General features: G+C 43.4%; 1 protein-coding gene across 4 annotated transcripts in view; it reads right to left on the bottom strand.

Annotated features, from left to right (window-relative positions):
• Positions 1-1,883, bottom strand: part of ARFGEF3 (ARFGEF family member 3) — an 88,563-nt gene extending 86,680 nt beyond the window's left edge. For 2 of the 4 annotated variants that reach the window (XM_085055676.1, XM_085055679.1), the window contains exons 1-2: positions 1,260-1,883; positions 124-175 (exon numbers count right to left, since the gene is read on the bottom strand). In XM_085055676.1, the coding sequence (XP_084911802.1) occupies positions 124-175; positions 1,260-1,344 (137 nt within the window). In that variant the 5' untranslated portion in view covers positions 1,345-1,883. The remainder of the gene's footprint in view (positions 1-123; positions 176-1,259) is intronic. The other 2 variants (XM_085055677.1, XM_085055678.1) reach the window with 1 other exon arrangement.
• Between the last annotated feature and the right edge of the window lie 17,899 nt (positions 1,884-19,782).

Raw genomic sequence — 19,782 nt, 5'->3', positions numbered from 1 at the left:
AAAAAAATGAAAACACATAGAAGAAGGCGCTGCATCTATCTACCTCACTTTTAATTCAAAATTATTTCTTCAGTTTTACAAATACTTACAAGCTCTACAGAACTCCAGATTCAGTGTTCTTACCTCAGCTGATACGGAGGTATCTTGATAGCAGCATCAGGAGAATCCAAGGTTTCTGTTTAATTAAAGGAAACAATAGGGTTTTAAAAAGAAACTTCTGAGTTCAACCACAGTTATACATCTGGCTACAGTCTCTGAGCCAATGATCCAAAAGTTTATGTCTATTCCAGCTGACAGAACAACAACCACTGCTGCTCTAGGTTGCCAAAGCTTTGCATAAATCTGTCAGCACAATGCATGCCCAATGAGAAGGCATCGAGTACCATCTTTTCCCTTTCACATATCAGCACTTTGGCAGCACATACACTAAAACTGGAGCAGTATAGAGGCTACTTGCATGGCTGCTGTGCAGGACTAACAGTTAATGAAGCAACCCATGGAAACATCAAGATGAAAGGCCAGTAACAAAACAGCAACAGGTCTGACCTTCCACAGAATGTTGTGGCTATGTATGGATGAAAAATAAAAATTTAAAGCAACTGAAAGTATTCCAGTTATGCTGCTTAAAGTTAAGGCTCTTGACGATCAGTGTTTCAGGCTGTCAGTGAAAAAAAACATTTCAAGCCACAAACAATCTCTGAAAACGGGTGGATGCTGAAATGTACCTAAGCTTGTATTCCCTTAAAAGATTAACTCCTTACACTGATCATTATACTGCAAGGATAAAAGAGCTCATGGAATCCAGTAAAACAAAACTTTTAGCTTTTAAGATGGATTCCCGAACATAAGATAGCGTAAAAACTGTACTGCATATTTTTTTACGATGCTTTAAGGGAGGGAGGGAGCCTTTTAAGGAAAAGACAGCACCTCCAAAACATACACGGAAACTGACAGCTCCTGATACCCGTATATCTGCCTCGCAAGAGCCACGAAGCAAATCCAGGCGGTGGGGAAGGCGAGGGAAGCGGATGCTCTCCGGGACCGGCAGCAGGTGCCACGGCCCCTTCCAACAACGCGGAGCTCCCGGGCATTTCGAACGGCCCAGGTGCTCCGGTGCCTTCCCAGCCGCTGGAGGCTCAGCGCGGAACAAGTTTGTTGAGGTGTCCCTGCCCCCGGCGTTACAAAACCTCTCCACCGGCAGCTCCTGCCCCGCTCCGTTCCCCGGCGGGCAGCCCGGCGCCGCTGCCCGCGCCCCTTACCGATGGCCCAGGTGCAGCTCTCCTTGATGGCCCTGTGCTTGCTCCCCGACGCCTCCTTCTGCAGCTTTCGCAGGATTTCTTCCATCTTGCCTCCCCCGGGATCCTCGCCTAGCCGCGGGGGAAGAGGAGCAGGCGGCGAGGAAGAGGAGGAGAGAGGAGGAGAGAGGAGGAGAGAGGAGGAGAGAGGAGGAGAGAGGAGGAGGGAGGAGGAGGGAGGAGGAGGGAGGAGGAGGGAGGAGGAGGGCGGCGCGGGCGGCGGAGCGGTTGCCGGGGCTGCCCCTGCCGCGGCAGTGCCTACGCGGGAGCGGAGCGCGGCACCTCACTGCCGCCCCGCCGCCGCTGATGAATCACGCCGAGCTCCATGGCGGGGACACGTCAGTTGTTGCCGCTGCGGAGTCCCTCCTCCTCCTCCTCCTCCTCTCCCACCCCGGGCAGGCCCCGCTGGCGCAGCGGGGCTGGGGCCGGGCCTGGCCCTGCCCGCGAGAGCACAGGGACTCCCTTCCCGGCGCTAGGGTTGGAGGAGCCGCGCAGCGGAGCGGCGCCGCCGGAGCTGGAGCCTGCGGCGGCAGCAGCCCCGCGGGAGGCGGGCAGGCGGGTCGCCATGGCGACCGGCGGGCAGGGGGCGCCGGCAGCCCCGGCCTGCTCGCCCCGGGCGGCGGGAGGCGGGCGCTGGGTGTCCGCCCGCGCCTCGGGCCCGTGGCTGCGGCGGTGCTGCGGCTGCTGCTGCTGAGCAGAGCCCGGGCCTGCGGGGTAGGTCCGCTCCCCGGCGCTCCGCTCCCGGCGGCGCTGCCGCAGCGCAGCCCCGGTGTCCCGCAGCGCCCTGCGGAGCCTCGGGCGCTCCCGCACCGGGCCGGACGCGGGGAGCCAGGCCAGCGCACCGCCGTGTGTGCCGGTGCTGGGTATGCCCTGAAATGAGTGCGGTCAGTAAGTGGCTGTGAGATCTACGCCTTTCTCCCTAGCTCGCCAGTGCAGACGATCACGATTTAAGCTGCTTGTCTGTGCCTTCACGGGAAAGCACACCTTAATGTCCCCGACGAGCCAGCCTCCAGGAGAAAGAACAGCCTTCCTCCTCACACCCGGAATGCTTCCTACCCGCCAGACCTCTACGCCTTTCTCCCTAGCTCGCCAGTGCAGACGATCACGATTTAAGCTGCTTGTCTGTGCCTTCACGGGAAAGCACACCTTAATGTCCCCGACGAGCCAGCCTCCAGGAGAAAGAACAGCCTTCCTCCTCACACCCGGAATGCTTCCTACCCGCCAAACCTCCCACCTTCTTCAGTTTGCTGTTTCCCTGCCTTATCTCTCTATGCTACTTGCCCTTTTTGTGACTGCGTCGGTTAATTGAGTGTTACAATGTCATTGTCTTACAGAGTGTCTCTTAAAAGATACAAGAAGACAAGCAGACAGCGAAAAAAGACAGCAGATAAGAAAGGCATTCCAGGTAGCAGCTGGCAGTATTAGCGGTTATGTCTCCTACTGCTAATTGGAAGAGTACCAATTGTGAATTACCAGGCAGAATATTGGCACCTGGTGAATCAGCCATAGCATTTCCCATAGGATATTGGGCTTTCAAAGGCTGTCCCTTAGCCAAATACTTACAAGGGCTCATCATGTGTTCAGACGTATAATGAATGCATAATCCATAGTTGCCTTTTAAGGCCAGAATGTAAAAGTCCTGTCAGAAAATAAAAGGATTTACAATAATGTCAGAAAGGTCTAGAGGTGGATAGATTATTGCTGGAGGTGGAGAGGTGTAGCCTATTGCTACAATACTAGGGATTAAAAAACCCAGACAAACAAAAAGCCCAACAACGAAAACAATCAACCTACCAACCAACCAACAATAAAACGCAACAAAAAAGCCCACAACTAACAAAAAAACTCCAATCTTTAACAAAAATACCATCAAGCTTCCAATTTCAGGGCATAAACCAGCCTCTGAGAAACTGAAAGTAGTTTCCCAAAGTTTCTTGTCTCTGACCATGCTCTACCACCTTCCTTGGAATGAAAAATCTGGTGATTTTCTCTGGTGAGCTAGTGCCTGAGATTGTTAGAGCACTAAGATGCTATAAGTCAAGGCTTAAGTTGAAGTGCTGATGAATTGTTTCCCACCCAAATGCTTCCTCTTGATTCTGTTTTGTGCTTAGTGGAAACGAGCATGAGGGTCAGTTTCTGGCTTTTCAAGGCTTTGTTTTTATTTTTCCTCGGTGGAAAACAACAACACACACTATGATGGTGATTTAGGTATTCTTAATGTAGAAATTATGTGCCACTGTTCATTTGGACCTCTGGAACACTAAAAGATAAATATGTATCCAGAAGTAGTAAATAATTAATTGTTTATTTTCAGGGAACCACTGATGAAACTGAATTAATTTTTAATTTCAGATTATTTCTAGCTATATGCATCGTGGTCTCACTGGTTAATTTCTCTGTAGTCTCTACAGGAAGGCCTTTGCAGCTAGCATCTTCACCAGAGCTACAGTATTTTTCATAGATTATTGATGTCACTGAACCAAGATTTGCATTTATTTGTGTTTCACTCACTGTCCAGTGTCTTCAAGCAAAATGGATTCTGTGCTGCTAAACACTTTCTCTCAGTAGTAATGTCATCAGATTGTGAGAAACAAAGGTCATGTTCAGGGTCTCTAGGGCATCTTAAGGTCTGCCAGTAAGATTGTGCAGATGGAGAAACAAGGAAGCCATGATGACTCTTCCCGAGCGTATATGTCAGAGTACCATGAGTCAGCTTGCTGAAATTTAATGTGTAGCCCTCCATTTCCATATGGACAGGTGTCCATCAGTCCTTGAGTCTGTTGTCTATAGGACTCACCCAAATCACAGTAATCATGTCTTGCTGGAAGTCATTCCATGAATTAACTTTGCTTAGGGAGGAGGTCACATTTAATTGTGTGCTTTGGACTCTGTATCAAGGTAAGTGTCCTAAAATGTCACAATATCTGGAAGTCCAGCTACAGAGTAGGGATGATGGTGATGAAGCCTCCTGTCTTCTGCCATGAAGAGAAAACTAAGCTTTCTATGGTCATCCTTACAGCTCATAAATCCTCCTTGCTTTGTCCTGGCTGTTGAAAGTAGCCTTCTACAGCAGTAGAGGCTACTTAGGAGTCAGTTCTGTTGATCCCCTGCACAGCTGAAGCCTGGACCAACTGGAAGTCAGAAGGCTCCTGTGCAGATCTGGTATCTGGTCATACATCACTAAGATGCAGTGACAGATAAGCAGTGTGGTTTTGTAACTCTCACCTGGTGGTGCCAGTGCTACTGATCTTTTGCATTACATGAATGCTGATTATATCCCAGGATACATTCACAGCTCTGAGCACAGCCAAGGAGTGTGTAAGGAAAGCCAAGTTACTCAAGATACCTTGAGCAATAGAGGTGTATTAGTACAATTCTCTGTCCAGGCTAGTAAGCAGCAATTGCTTAACTTCAGAGATCTCCACGCCACTACGCCTCTGAGCCTTCTGGTAGCCAAAGAAGGCTATGTGGTCCTAGTTTCAATCTCTGCTGATAGCATAAGTCATACTGCCTGTGCACACACCTGCCCTCTAGTTCTAGTCTTTGGGAACATAAGAAAGAATTTAAAAGTATAGTGGAAAAGTGTGAGACAAAGGCATGTTAGACTGCAAGATAATCAAGTATCTTAATCAAGTATAATATTAGTCACTATAACTCATGTATTACGTGTGCTTTGGCCATTTTAACAACATGCTTGGTCAAGATCTCATTGTATGCTGCAGAAAGTGTGGACCAAAGAAATGGGCTTTGTCCCTGTCCCTGAGAACTTCCTTCAAATTTAATCACAAAATACTAAGAAATTCCCTCTAATGACAGGAAGACCACCTGGTTCATGGTTCAAAAATTCTGCTTAGCCAAATTTTTCAAAATTACTCTTCCCAGAAGCATCCCCATGACTGGACTGGCCAGCACTTGCAAAAGCAGCTTAGTCTCCATTTTGCTCAGGAAGCTCTGTATATGTGACTCCCTTCATGAAATAAAAATTGCAAAAAAATTTGAAGTGAAGGAAGCTGTGGGTGAAACATGGGCTCATCATCACCTTTGTGACACCTCAGAGCAGATGGAGGTACTCTTTTTTTCCCTCTCCCAGAGGGCATCAAGACTCAGACAAGCAAGACCCTTTCAGGATTTGTTTTCAGTTTCGGTTGTTTACACTGTAAGCACACCATTGATGATAGGATGGCATCTGTCATTGCTCACCTGATTACACAGTGAGTTACCAGAGGCTAGAGCTGTGGGCTCAGTGAAGTCTTTCCTGAGCTCCTGCTGCTTTCTGCACCCTTCAATGTATGACCTTTCTGAGCAAGGCAAAGCACTGCAAAACACATTAAACACCGGTGCTGCTCAGTGCAGGGATTACAGAGTTAGGGAGAAAAAGCCTCTGGAGTGGGAGCTGTAAATAAATCTAGCAAATATTCAGCACTGTCTTTTCAGTACAGCCTCACAGCATTTTTTTGTAAAGAACAGTTGAAGCAAATGTAAAGTCTTCATATACATGCCCGGGCAGAAATACGAGACAAGACTTTTATGGCCTCATTGAAGATATATTTTTTGCAAAGACTGACAAAAACCAAAAATCCCCATAACTGTCTTCAATTTACCATAATGTTTTCATCCCTGAAGAGTTGCCAAGGCAGTTGAAGAAGGCATCAGGAGCACAGAACAGCTATTCTGGGTCAGATCAAGGTTGTTTTTACCCAATAGTGTATTTCTGACAGAAGTTAGTTGGGCATTTTTAAAGAAAGGGTAGAAAGTGGATAGTGCCCTTTCCTCTGCTAAACTCTCCAGGTTCCTGTGAATTTGCAGACTAGGCACTTCCTGAGACAGTGGTTTTATCCTCATGTCTTCAGTAATACCTGGCAGATTTTTCTTCTGGGAATGTATCTAATTCCTTTTGAATCTTTTTTATGCTTTTGACCTGCACAACCACCCTGTGGCAGTAAGTTGCACAGCCAAGGCAGTAAGTTGCACAACAAAGAAAATACTTTTTTGTACAGTTTTAGCTTCTTTTTGCTTAGGTTTTTGATGCTACCTACCTTTTGTGTTGTGAGAAGCACTGCATAAGCATTCCTTATTTTCGCCCCATCATACATGATTCTTTGCACATTGAACATGATCTCCCTCAGCTGTTTTTATTCCAGTCTACAGTGGACTATTCTATTCAATCTTTATTCGTAAATTATCTTTGGTCATACTGATTGGCCTTCTGTACTAATTCTAGCTCTTCTGTACCCTGAAATGCAAGAGTTTGTAAAGAAGAGTGAGCACATGGGAAAAGGCAGCATGAAGATTTGAACTATAACAGCTCTCTTGCTTCCATCAGACTCCACTGAAAAGGCTTCAAAGGGCAAGAAAATCACAAGTAACCGTGGAGTTAACCTTAATATCACAAATGTTCCAAGTCAGCCAGCAAACTAAACTTCAGAGGACTCCTTGTGTCCCATTTTTCTGACTTAATCCAGAGGATTCCCTGGGTCTTAATCTATGGAAAGAAAGCTTAAAAGTGCAGTCCATTCAAAAGCTGAATACAAAAGGATTGTACCATCTGATCATCATATATTTGGAACATGCAAAACTGACAAACCCAAACTCTATGAAGCTGTCTCTGAAAAGTGACTGAACTGGTAACTTGTCATGTAACTGTATGAAATGTGGGTCACTGAGAGTTACAAATGCATTATGCATATTTGTGTCCATAACCTGCTTTGAAATCTGTTGTGGCCTTTCCTCATTACGAGGAAACAAGGACATCATGGCATCTGTCAGAGGCTTGTGTTGCAAAGTCAAGAAAGGTCAGCAAGGTCTAATTAAGTACATCTCTACTGGCCACGAAATGGATTGCAATCTGCACCACCTGTTTGGTGTTAAGCACATAAATACATGAAGCACATGAATACATGAAGTACTAAAAATACTCCTAGAAAAGCGAAACGTTATACAAGATTTCAACCTACTGTGCTTTTTTGGAAATAGATAGATTTTCATGCCAATATTACAAATTCTAATGTAGGACTGCTCCCTGACAAATCCCTGGATTTGTGAAGTATGGTGCAAAGTACAGAGAAACACAAAGGGACAGGTTAAAGAGATGTTTAATGGTGTTAATATGTAGAGTCTGTTCTGCCACAGATAGATCAATCTGAAATTAATCCCCTGGTTTCAGGGGATTACAATTTACAATGCAATACTGGCAAAATTCAATTCAGAGCTTTCTTTTTATGCATTCATATAGTACTCACATATAAAGACTAAACACAAGAAAAAAAATCTCCTTTTTCTTTTCTATGCTGCCTCCAAACTCTGAGATATATTTTGGCTCTGTTTGTCAATGGTGCTTACTTTTCCAACTTTAAAGACCAAGTTCAAAGATTTAAAAGAAAAAATGTTCTGAATTAAGAGAGATAGTTAGCTTCAGATCATAGTTTAGTTTCTATTTATTTTGTCTTTTCCTCAAAATAGCAAGTGGGAACTTATTTCAGGGGAAATAAGTCTCAGTCTCCAAAAGCTCTTCCAAAGGGTGTAAGGATCTGTTACTCCTCATTCGCTCTTTTCCCTGCAGACACTACTTTTCATCTCAAAGGTATCACAGAATCATGGAATCAATTAGGTTGGAAAAGACTATCCATTACTTATACATCTCCCTCTGTCATCTGACTGGGCACAGCAGTGGTGTTCTGAATTTGACACTTAAATTACATATTAGCAGTAAAGTAGACCTGTGGTGCATGACATGCTTGGAAGCTTTCTTGGAATGTTCTTCAAGAGACCAGTTTGCTATAAACTGACTGATGAACTTGTACATTGAGTGATGTCCTTTTATATTTCACTACTAGTATTAATCAACTTGAAATCAATCCTCAGATTGTTATTGGCATGTACTTTCTGGAGATATAATCAGAGGGAGTAGAGCATTCAACTTCCAACTTGCTGGGAGTAGACAGTAATTGCCTCTAAGTCATGATCTGAAAATCCAATGCTAAGTGATATTGAACCACACAAAAGCTCTTATTACAGCAATAATCAGACAAGCACACAGCCTTGTGTACATGAGGGAGAGCACCACTATCCAAATGTATTATTTTTGAAAATTTCTCTTGCATTAAATGAAAAATCTAGCAGAAAGATAGTGTTTCCCAGCATGTATTTTGAAAGGAGATTTCAAGGAACGGCATTGCAGAGTTGTGTGTTTAAATTTCAGTAGCTTCCAGATCAAATATACTCAGACTATAAATGAAAAGCCCTGGGGGAAAACAGATGTAATGACCAAGGCTACAAGTTCATCTGGTTTCTGCTAGTCAAACTGGACTGCTTGCCATCTTCAGTGTACTATAGGGTAAGCAGAAAGAAAAAGTAGATTGAAATTTTTTGAAGATTATTAAAATGATGGTCCTTTAAAAAACAAAGATTATTTCTAGGGATGCAGCAGGAATGGATTTTGATGGTTTGATCTTAAATATGCCTAGCAGTACACTTGCTTTCTGTACTGCTGTCTCACTGATTTCATTAGTACATGACTAGTCCTACGCAACTCTTTCCCCTCGTGTTTTAGCGAAACAATTTCAGCCACAGAAATGTATTATTTCTTGTCTCACAGCTATGAAAAGAGAGCAGCTTTTCTACCATAGCCCTTTAATTTTGCAGTGTGCTCTCACATATTTGATCTGTAAGAACTGATAAAAACTAGTCACTTTACTGAATATGTATAAGCTGATTTGCTGAAATTTGAGCAGATTTGGACAAGTTTTCGACATGGACCAAAAAGCATAACCTAGATACATAAGCCACTCTTACATTTTGTTTTAATTCTTCATGACAACAATCAGGGACCTCTTCTCAAAAAAAGGTTATCACATTGTATTAAAATTGGCAAAACATTATCTGCTCTCTTTTGTCTAGAAATAGTGAAACTAATCTGATTGAAATGCAAAGCAATCACCCCTGCTCCTATCCAGATGGAAGATTTCAGCCCCAATTAGCATTTGACAAAGTGGGTGAAAATGAGATTGTACTGTGGCAGTTGCCAGGTAACCTTGAGGTAGTCCCACCTATAATGCCAGCCAACTTTATAAATGACATATACATTACAGATACAATATTGATTTCATGTAGCCACATGTCACTAGTAATGAGAAAATTGTTCATTTAGTTTACCGTGCCTTTTCCAATCTTTGTTGAAGTTGAAAACATTATCTTCTTAAATACCAAGAGCCTACTTTGAATAATTTTTTCATTCAGGAACAAATTAGTCCAGTTGTTGCCCAGGCCAAGGGTAAGCTGATCTTTATGGTGCAGCAGAACAGAGCATCATTGACTCATTAATGAAAAATGATGTAGATATCAGAATAAGAGGATTTAGTGATGTTGCTTTAGTCATCATTTTTAAGTACGAAGTATATGAAATAGAAATATTTCTTTTAAAATTAAACTCAGAACTTCCATTTGTTTCCATTCAGCCCTGTGCAAGATGTTTTAAGCTAATTTACTGTTATTGGCCATGGAATGAAGACACACCTTTCTGCCAGCACTATTATAGGCTTTCCCTTCTGAACTGGAAGCAAATACTGTAGCTACCATAACCCTTCCCAATACACAAGTTAACATACCTCACATATTTTATGCAGTTGTTGGATGCTTCAGTGTGTGTGCACACACTCGACTCTATGAGGAAGGCAGCAGAAACTCCTTTATTCTCTTCCTTCCTTCTTAAAGGCTGTTCCTGTAAATTGCCATTAGCCACAGTAGTATTTGCAAGGCTGTGAGTACACCCTGTTGTACCTTACTAACTGAGATGCAAACAATATAAAATGTTTTAAGGACACTCTTTTTATAAAGCTCACATAATTTCATATAAGTACATTTGAACACTCTTGTGGAATCAGGTCTGATTCAAGGAAACTCCAGCTCAGCAGGAAATTTACCGTGTTGTGTGTGAACTGTTTTCCTTGTGATTCGTGTCTGAATCATGAGAAGGAACATCTTCAGTGCAAGCTGCATTGTTGGCGGATCATATACAGGCATTTAAATCACTTTTATCTCCTTGATGTTCTTGTGATTTGTTCTTTTTGCTCGGTTGGTGTGGGGCTTTTACATTTATAATTGGGGGCAGAGCAGATGGTAAAGGCTTAGCTTGGTGTAGTATGTCCATAAAACAAATAAAGCTGTCAGTGAGCCTTGTTTCCAGCAGGCCTATTCCACTTTGAGAATGATTTTTCTTCCACTGGAATCAACCTCTAAAAAACGTTTTTCAGAAGAAACAAGGTAGCTCTACTAGCAGCAAAATTTAACAGTTCTTAGGTTCTCTCTAAGCTCCCTGTAGAACTTCTCCTTTAGGGAATGAAGGCAATACTTTGGGATTCTCTCCTCCACAAGGCAATGTTTTTTGGTGAAACTTGTAGGAATTCTTCAATTTTGCTGTTTCTGCTCTTTTGTCATTAAAATGTGTTTTGGGGAAATAGGGAGTAGTAGGAAGCTGGCAAAATCATAGAGACATCAGTCCTGCATGAGTTCATGACTTGCTAAAGTGAGTCACATGATTAAATGCAATCTCATTAAGTTCTCTTCAAGTTTGAACAAATAAAACCCCAAAACCTTAGATTTTTTGCACCTATTGGATTTGAGCTAATTCCTAAATACGTGAAGCTGTAACTTCAGAAGCTATTTTTGCTGTTATTTCTGCTGCCAGGTGTGCTCAGTGTGTGCCAACACAAACAACCTTGCACAGACAGACCTTGCAAAGTCGGGCTTTACCCCAAAACCATATCTGAACAGGAAACACAGGTAAAATAAACTTTTATGTTGCTTATTTCTTAGCTAAAGAAATTATGAAATGGACTGCTTAAAAGATTTGCCAAAGGCCACACACCAAATCTGAGGAAGAGCTACATCTGAGGCAGAACTGTGAACAGAAGACTTCTGTAAACAGAAAACTTCTGTGCATTCAGCAGTGTTCAGTGCATTCACCACAGTTCATCCTTCCTTTTCAGAAGACTACCATGTAGGAACATATTATTCAAAGCTGCTGACAAGTCTGACTAGCTGCTTTTTTAACAAATGAAGGAGTGGCAGTTGGCAAAAGGTGATAACAGCACTGGGCAGCAAAGATTGTAACTGCCTGTGCCATGCATTGTATTATACATTTTATCTTTAAATGCTCCCTTAGAGAAGCACAAACAAGAACACAAAGGAAGTGGAAATCTAACACCTGCTTATAATTTATAATATTCATTATATTTTTGTACAGCCATCCTTGGCAAGGTAAGTTATTTTATTTATAGGCAGGAGCTGCTCATGATTTGCATGGAAATGCATTCACATCTGCAAAGCCTATAAATTAGCCTCCAGCTCATTACAGCAATGCCATTGTCCTACTTGCCAGTACATAATCTGATCCCAAATGTTTCAGATGTCCACAAAATAAAACCAGCCTGAGGGAAGAGCTTCACTGTTGCAGTATTAACACACCAAAAAAATCTTCCTCCTGCCCTGCAAAAAACAAGGAAAAGAGAAGAGAAGAGAAGAGAAGAGAAGAGAAGAGAAGAGAAGAGAAGAGAAGAGAAAAAAAAAGAGAAGAGAAGAGAAGAGAAGAGAAGAGAAGAAAAAAGAAAAGAAAAGAAAAGAAAAGAAAAGAAAAGAAAAGAAAAGAAAAGAAAAGAAAAGAAAAGAAAAGAAAAGAAAAGAAAAGAAAAGAAAAGAAAAGAAAAAAGAATATGACTGGATGGGAGGAAACTGCTAAGTATTTCAAAAAGATGAGCCCCAAAGCCTAACACTCAAGAAACTGGAAAGCTGTTGTCATGTTTTAAGGTGTTTATGCCAGTTCAGCCAAAAGAATGAAATTTTTGCAGCTTTTTGAAGGATTCCAAATAAAAGTAGCATCATAGAAGATTAAGTCACTATCTTGGCTGTGCATCCTGATTTTATCCTAATGTGTCATAGTTGAGCATTTGTATTATTATTATTACTGTTTCAAATCTGGTTGTGCACAGCTATCTGAAACAGATGCTGATGTCCTTTATTTTGTGTGAACCTTATAAAGACAGTCCCTGCTTCCAGGTAGTCAAGAGTTTACAGTTATGTCAAGATTTTGCCCCTTCATTAAGCCAGCAGAAAGATGAAATGTAGCATAGACAAAGCAGGCTCATAGAGCACATATGCCCTCCCATCCAGATATGCAGATGTCCCCTATGTTAATTCACTTTGTCAAAGGTCACTGGATAGTAAAAGATTGCTGGTCCCCCAAGTTCAGCTTCTAAAACATCTCAGGCTCAAATTTTATATGATGAGTGTAAAGAAGAAGGCTTTCCACCAAACTTGAATAAATGCTGGCTCACTTTTGTAACTTCCATCTGGTTGCCTTTAACTGTGCTGAGGCACATAAACATACCCATCCTCAAAAAAGAGAAAACTGAAACCCTTACAACCACAACCCCTACCTACATAATTGGAAAGGTCTTTAACAGGGTGACAAAGCTGCTCTCAGCAAGCTCTCACCCACTGCCTAGACTTGCTCCTGCATTACCCTACTGCTTACCTCTTCTGGCTTTTTCATCTCTTCCTTCCAGCCTCTCCACCTACTCTTCCTTGTCTGTAGAGCCCTCAAAAACCTCTCTTCTTTGCTGGCCTACTCCTATAGGTAAATGACTGCAAATGAGAAGAAGGCCTGAAATAAGAGAGAGTCAATTGAGGTTTCAGAGTGGGCGGGGGCAAGGCACAGGTCATTGCACAAGTGTGATGTTGGATTCAGGATCCTGGTCTACCTGCATGAAGGATGTGCACCAGTATATTACATTTCTTTATTGAATTCTGGTTGATAATAATAGCTGGTTATTTATTTATTTATTCACTGTAGCTCTCTCGTTTGTCTCAGTAGGTGGGAGAGCAGCAGAAAAACAGGGCTCTGCATGAGTCATAACCCAGAAAAAGCTCTGCTGGGAATACAGCTCACAGTGTTCTGCAGTGTAGCCCAGGTGATAAGCATCAGTGTTGCTGCTCTCTCCATGTTGTTAGTCTAATATTACAGTGAATGATAATATTCATTGTGGTGTTTTCAAATGGAGCTGTAGGGAGGAATAGGTAGGGATGTCTCCATTTCACTTTCATCTTTTACACAATAACATGAGAAAAAGGAAACACAGCATAAAGAAAAAGAAATACCTGTTTAGAACAAACATAGAAAAAAAGGTGTTATTTCTAAATGCAAGGTTTTGACCTCACATCTGTTTAGTCATACTTTTGACCCTGCAAAGAATTGCACAAGGTTAGATGCAGCTATGGACCCCCGGGAGGGTTTATATGTCTCTGTTGCATATCCCACTGTATGAGTGGGCAGTGCCCATGGATGAGCCACAGCCTTGTCACCCCTGCAACTGCAGATAGCTGGCAGATCTTTCTTTTAAATATAGGACAGTCCCACTGGACTCTGTGGGACCTTCCTAGCAAAGAGCTGGGCACAGAGTGAGGGAACAAGAGGGACTGGTGTTCTCCCTGAAACCTGCAGTTCCAGTGCATGTTTAAAGGCAGACTTCCTGCTCACAGTGGGAGTCAGGCTGCTCAGTGCTGAGTCTGCAGTGAACTCACAGAGGGTCCCTGGAGTGGTCACTGCTGGATGTGGATGACTTCCCACATCTAGGGTACTCTGAATGTGCTAAGCTGGGGATGGCAGCAAGCACTGATCTGGGTACCTCTCCTCCTCACATCTGTCTCACCCAGAAACTGAAGACCATTTGGGGCTGCTGAAGTGCCAGCCATATGAGGCCCTGTATGTCCCACAGAGAGCAAGCAAACTCTGGCTGTGCCTGGACCTGCCCTTTTAGGCTACATTTCTGCACTGGCCCTCCATTTCACCTTCTAGGCTCCTTCTGGCCTTCATCAGACAGTACAAACAGACTATCAGTAGTTGAAAGAGATTCCAGTATTTGGGGAATACTTATTTATCACTGTTCCCCATATTTAATGTGCTTCTTCTATTCCCAGTAGAGTGGAGTACAGGATGCACTGGGTGCTGCTGTTTAGATACTGCACTGAAAACTATAGTGTCTGTGGCTAGACCGTGCTGATTCCTGTCCCATTTCTAATTGCATTCACTTTCTAAACATGGCATAATCTCCTTCACAGTAATTTTTTGGGGGAAAAAATCTTAGTAGCATTTTTCTTCAGATCACCTGTGATAAAGACTCCTTCTCTCTTTCCTCTGCCTGTGCTTTAAACTTCCACTGAATCTATATTTTGTAGCTAGTTTCTTCATGCTTTGTACTACAGAGATCCAAGGAATTGTTTCTTCACAAATGGTAGCAAAGAAAGAATGCAAAGACTAGATACAGGCACGCTGTAAAGACAGTTTAAAAACATACATTTTCCTCTGTGTTTATTTAGCAGTTTCCCATCTTTGCCATATGTTCTCTTCCTCATCAATTTGCCTTTTAGATTGTTCTTTAACACTTGCCTGTGTTCTTCCTTCTACAACAGAAGGGGAATTGATCTTTCATTTGTTCCGCAAATATTCCTTATTGTCCCAGGTTTTATTACCCCATCTGTTATGGAGTGATCAATTAAAGTCTCTTGTGGTCTCACTTTTCCAACTGATCACACTATACCACAGACTATATTTCAATGTAATTGCTATCTACTGTATGATGTGTAAACTAGAGAGAGAGGAGCAAAAAGACAAGGGTATTTTTCCCCTGCCTACCATTCCTCTCTTTCTGTGTAAGCACATATCTTCAGTGCTTACTTCTTATCAATGACAGCATTTAAACTAAATCCCTAATCTCCACTCTTTTCTACCTTGGCCCAATGCTTGTATCTCAGTGTTTGCTACTACAAAGCACAAAAGTATATACAAAATAAGCTCACCAACACTTGGGGGAAACAGGTAGATACTGTCACAATTCCTGAGCTAAAACACTTCCCTGCAACCCTCCCCAAAATGGAAGGTTCTCCCCTCAAGCAGTGTTTCCCTGTTTTCTCTTTTCCATTTCCCAGACCTTTCTTACTGCTCTCAATACTTACTCTTCATCATGTGTGTGTTAACTCTGCCTCTGTGGGGTTTTAAAATTACTTTTTCCTCCATAATTTTAGGCATTTACAACACCATATTCTGCACAGTCCTGTTTCATCTTCCTGCACTCAACTCTGTCTGTCACAGCAAGGGGCTCAAGAAAGACATGCTTTTAAAATTAGAGGTACAGCACAGGCTCTGCAAGGGGAAGCTAAACCCTGCAAATATGACCAAACTGATGTGAAGAAGGTGAGTTTTCTGCAGCAGGACAAATAGATGGAAATTTCTCCTTTCTGTCCAGCACAATGGGAGAGAAAACTCAGAATTATAACTGTTTAAACGATTGTTTTTCTTATTAATAGAACAAAGTGGGTCATTGCCAGGGAGAAACACGGAAGCAGCTCCTGGTGGAAAGGCTTGAGAGAAATTGCGTCAGAAGCAGCACCCCTCACTTGCCCCTGAAAATAATGACTCAAAGTATTGACGTTCATGCATGCTGTGTTAATCCAGTGTGATGTCCACATGTGCTGCTAATTTAAAGTTGTGATCCCTCATCTGAGCATGTGCTTAAAGACCAGACTGTGTCTCAGAAATCGAGTCTCAGTGAACTGAGCTATTGGGTGAGTCATTTATAAAAGCTAAACAGAGACTTTAATGTGGAGGTGTGCAATCAAACATACTCTGTCTTCTTCTGGATGTGCAGGTGGTGATTAAGTTTATCCCAAAAGCTCCTGATGTCACTCCTGGGAACCAAGATTGTTTTACAAGAGCGAACTGTGCTGAGGCTGGAATGAACAAAAATGGTGATTCTACAATGCTATGTGGGCAGCTCTGAAATGCACATGGCTTTTACAGAGAAGGAGGAATGGAGACAGGAAATACAGATGGATGAAAGCAAATGCAAATGTTGGTGGGAAGAAAAACTGTATATCTATTACGCCAGTTTTTTCCATGAGATTTTTGAACGAAAACTCTAGATTTGTCTCCTTCCTCAAAAATATGGAGTTAAATATACATACGCAAATCTCAGTGCTAAGAATGGACAGCAGTACAGGGGCTTCCATCTCCTTAAATGAACTCAAACCCATGTATGGAAGGCAGTGCCACACTCCCACTGGAAGGCATACAGGTGCTAGGCTCTGCCTTGCACACAGCTGTGGTGCAGGTGTCTGGGTGGGAGCTAACACCATGGTGACCCTCCGCCATCAGCCGTGAGACAGACTGTTCTCTCCACTCCAGCTTCAATCTAAAACATCTGAGCGAGAGGAATTCCACTTTAGGTCCTTGGCCTGCAGTTTCAGGGGAGATAAGCACCTAAGTGCCATAGAATCATAGAATCATTTAGTGTGGAAAAGACCTCTATGATCATTAAGTCCAACTATTAACCCAGCACTGCCAAGTCCACCAATAAACCATTCCCCAAGTGCCACATCCACATATCTTTTAAATACCTCCAGGGCTGCTGACTGAACCACTTCCCTGGGCAGCCTGTTCCAATGCTTGACAACCCTTTCCACGAAGAATTTTTTCCTAATATCCCATCTAAACCTCCCCTGATGCAACTTAAGAGCTTTTCCTCTTGTCCTGTCACTTGATACCTGGGAGAAGAGGCTGACCCCCACCTGGCTACAGTCTCCTTTCAGGGACTTGTAAAGAGCAATAAGGTCACCCCTGAACCTCCTTTTCTCCAGACTAAACAATCCCAGCTCTCTCAGCTACTCCTTACAGGACTTGGTCTCTAGACCCTTCACCAGCTCCGTCGCCCTTCTCTGGACCCACACCAGCATCTCAATGTCCTTCCTGTAGTGAGGGGCCCAGAACTGAACACAGGATTTGAGGTGTGGCCTCATTAGTGCCAAGTACAAGGGGACGATCCCTGCCCTGGTCCTACTGGCCGCATTATCCCTGACACAGGCCAGAATGCTATTGGCCTCCTTGGCCACCTGTCTCATTGCTAGAGGAGCAGAACTAAGGATGTCTGAAAGGGCCCCGCTGAGCCTGGCCAAGCTGCTCGGGAGGCTCCGGGGAGCCGGGTGGAGAGTCCCGGGACACGATAAGCCCCTCTGCGGGCAGGGGATTTTGGCGGGAGGCCGCCCTGCCGCCTGGATCACACCCCCTATCCCAGCTTTCCCCAGGTGTCTCCTGCCCCTTGGATCGCATCGCGTATCCCAGCTTTCCCCAGGTGTCTCCTGCCCCTTGGATTGCATCCCCATCCCAGCTTTCCCCAGGTGTCTCCTGCCCCTTGGATCACACCCCCTATCCCAGCTTTCCCCAGGTGTCTCCTGCCCCTTGGATCGCACCCCCTATCCCAGTTTTCCTGAGGTGTCTCCTGCCCCCTGGCGGCAGAGGCCCCGCCGCCCCCAGTCACCCGCGGCGCTGTGTTTAAATAGAACAGTGTCAGCGTAGGAGAAATCTCAGGTCTCTAGGGGAGTTTAAGCGAAAAAAGATTGCCAGCTTTGTATCTGATATTGCACAAATATTATATTTTCCAAGACACATCTTCTCTTGATTTATCAGATGTGAACACAAAGGTCAGAATAAACACAAGCATGCTGTTCTGCAAGAATTAATAAATCTTTCCCGTTCTTGAATAAACAGAAGTTTATCTTAAAATAAAACAAAGTGAAAAAGCCAATGAAATCCTCTGGCCTCTCAAGTATAAGTACACACTGTACCTTGGGTTTTCTTGGAGAGGTGGTTCCAGCAATAGCAATCCTAGGAAATAATGTTCACACACTGCACCAAGCTCCCACTCCTACAGGAATAGTTCCAGTGTTAGCCAGGCAATTGCTAGCATTTTGTAACATCACACATGAAAATGGTCAGTTTGCAACCTTGGAAAAGGGCTTATGAACAAAACCAAAATCAATAAGGAGGTCAAGGATAACACAGTTCTTTATTCGATGCTTTCCATTTTTTACGTTTTGGAAATGCAAATGAGAGGACGAGGCAAAGAAGGAAAAGTTGCAGCAAGAAGTCTATAGACCTTTGTTGTCTGAAGACCCTCGATATTAGTGGGCATGATCTCAGTGAGCCTGAGGCCTTTAGAGAGCTCTGGGGCAAAATCCCTGCCACCTGGGATTCTGCCATTTCCTTTACCAGAAGCAGGATTTCACCCAGTGCAACTTCAGGAAAACAGAGAGACCTTTGCCCAGCCTAAGTGTAGAACGCTGGAGCTAGCAAGCATGTGTGCACATTTATGACTGCATGGCAACCATGGGCACTGTGTGCATAGAAGGAGGATTCTTTACTACCCTTTTATTTCTAAGATTTGAGGTCATCACAGGCTGATAGAGTCACACAAGGTGTCCCTTGCTGGAATGAGAAAGGGTTAGTCACACCTCTGCAGGTCCAGCTGTTGCCCTAGTATTTCCATGAGGCTTTTGAAGCAGGCTCAAGAGCACATCAGTTGCAGAGAGCCAGCTTATTTTCATCTGTGCCAGCCCCAGAGAAGGCTCTAATGTAAAATGAGTTCAACTAAGGGCTACTGAAAAGAGCTTGTCAGAAAAAATGCTTTCTTATAAATTCACATAATGGCAGCTTTTGAGCACGCATGAGGAAATTGAAGTTTGATCTGGAAACACTGATGGAGTGGTTGTTGTGGGTTATACAAAGTACATCCTATGCCTATCCTGTTTTATGGGTTGAATGACTACCCTGTTTAGGTGATGCTAATTAGGTGGCTGTGATGCATGAAGAGAGATTAAGAAGAACTGGGGCACTTGGACATGAAGGAAAGTGAGCATAAGACGCTGCTGAAGGACAACACCCACAAATTACAAAATAATTGGATTTACAACAGGTACTCAGTCCATGGAGATTGGTTTGTTTTCAAATTTATTTTTGTCTGAGAGGTAAACAGGCTAGGAAAAAATATCCATGTAAAATGGATAAAGGAGAGGTACCCCATCCCTGAGAGGACCCCGTGCTGCAGGGCAGAGGGATGCCCTTGGCACTATGCTACCCACTATGTCCCCCACTCCCCTCCCCTCATCCCAAATGCACTCTTGGCAACCAACCTGCAGATTCCCGCTGAAACATTTCAAAGCCTAGGAGAGTCCAGCCATACCTGTCTGGGCTGGAGCTGATCCCTGACCTTCACTCAGTGCTACTTGGTTTTCTCTGATAGCTGGGTGAATGATTGCCAGCAGTAGTAAATTATTTGCTCCATGTAAAGCACCGCCTACTAAAGAGGCATATCCCTTGTTACACTGCAGAGAAAAAACATTTCTATAGAACCACAAAGGTTATGAAATTAATTTGTTATTTTCATAATAAATAAATAAAGGAAAAGGTACTGGTGGTGAAAGAACCTTATGAGCCTTTTTAACATGGCCAAAGGTAAAATTGGGGAAAGTGTCTTTATTTTCATAACTACAGAACACATAGCTGTGTTCACAGCTGAAGATAATGTATGTTTGGCAGAGAGGCCTGATCCAGAATGCCCAGCTACATTGAAGCAGGTTTGGTGTTTAGTATAGCAAACCTCCTGTT

Source organism: Lichenostomus cassidix, chromosome 3, assembly GCF_008360975.1.
Source record: "Lichenostomus cassidix isolate B80296 chromosome 3, HeHo_3.0, whole genome shotgun sequence".
Classification (NCBI taxonomy): domain Eukaryota; kingdom Metazoa; phylum Chordata; class Aves; order Passeriformes; family Meliphagidae; genus Lichenostomus; species Lichenostomus cassidix.
Note: the sequence above shows the minus strand (reverse complement) of the source record. Positions and strands in the feature narration are given on the sequence as shown.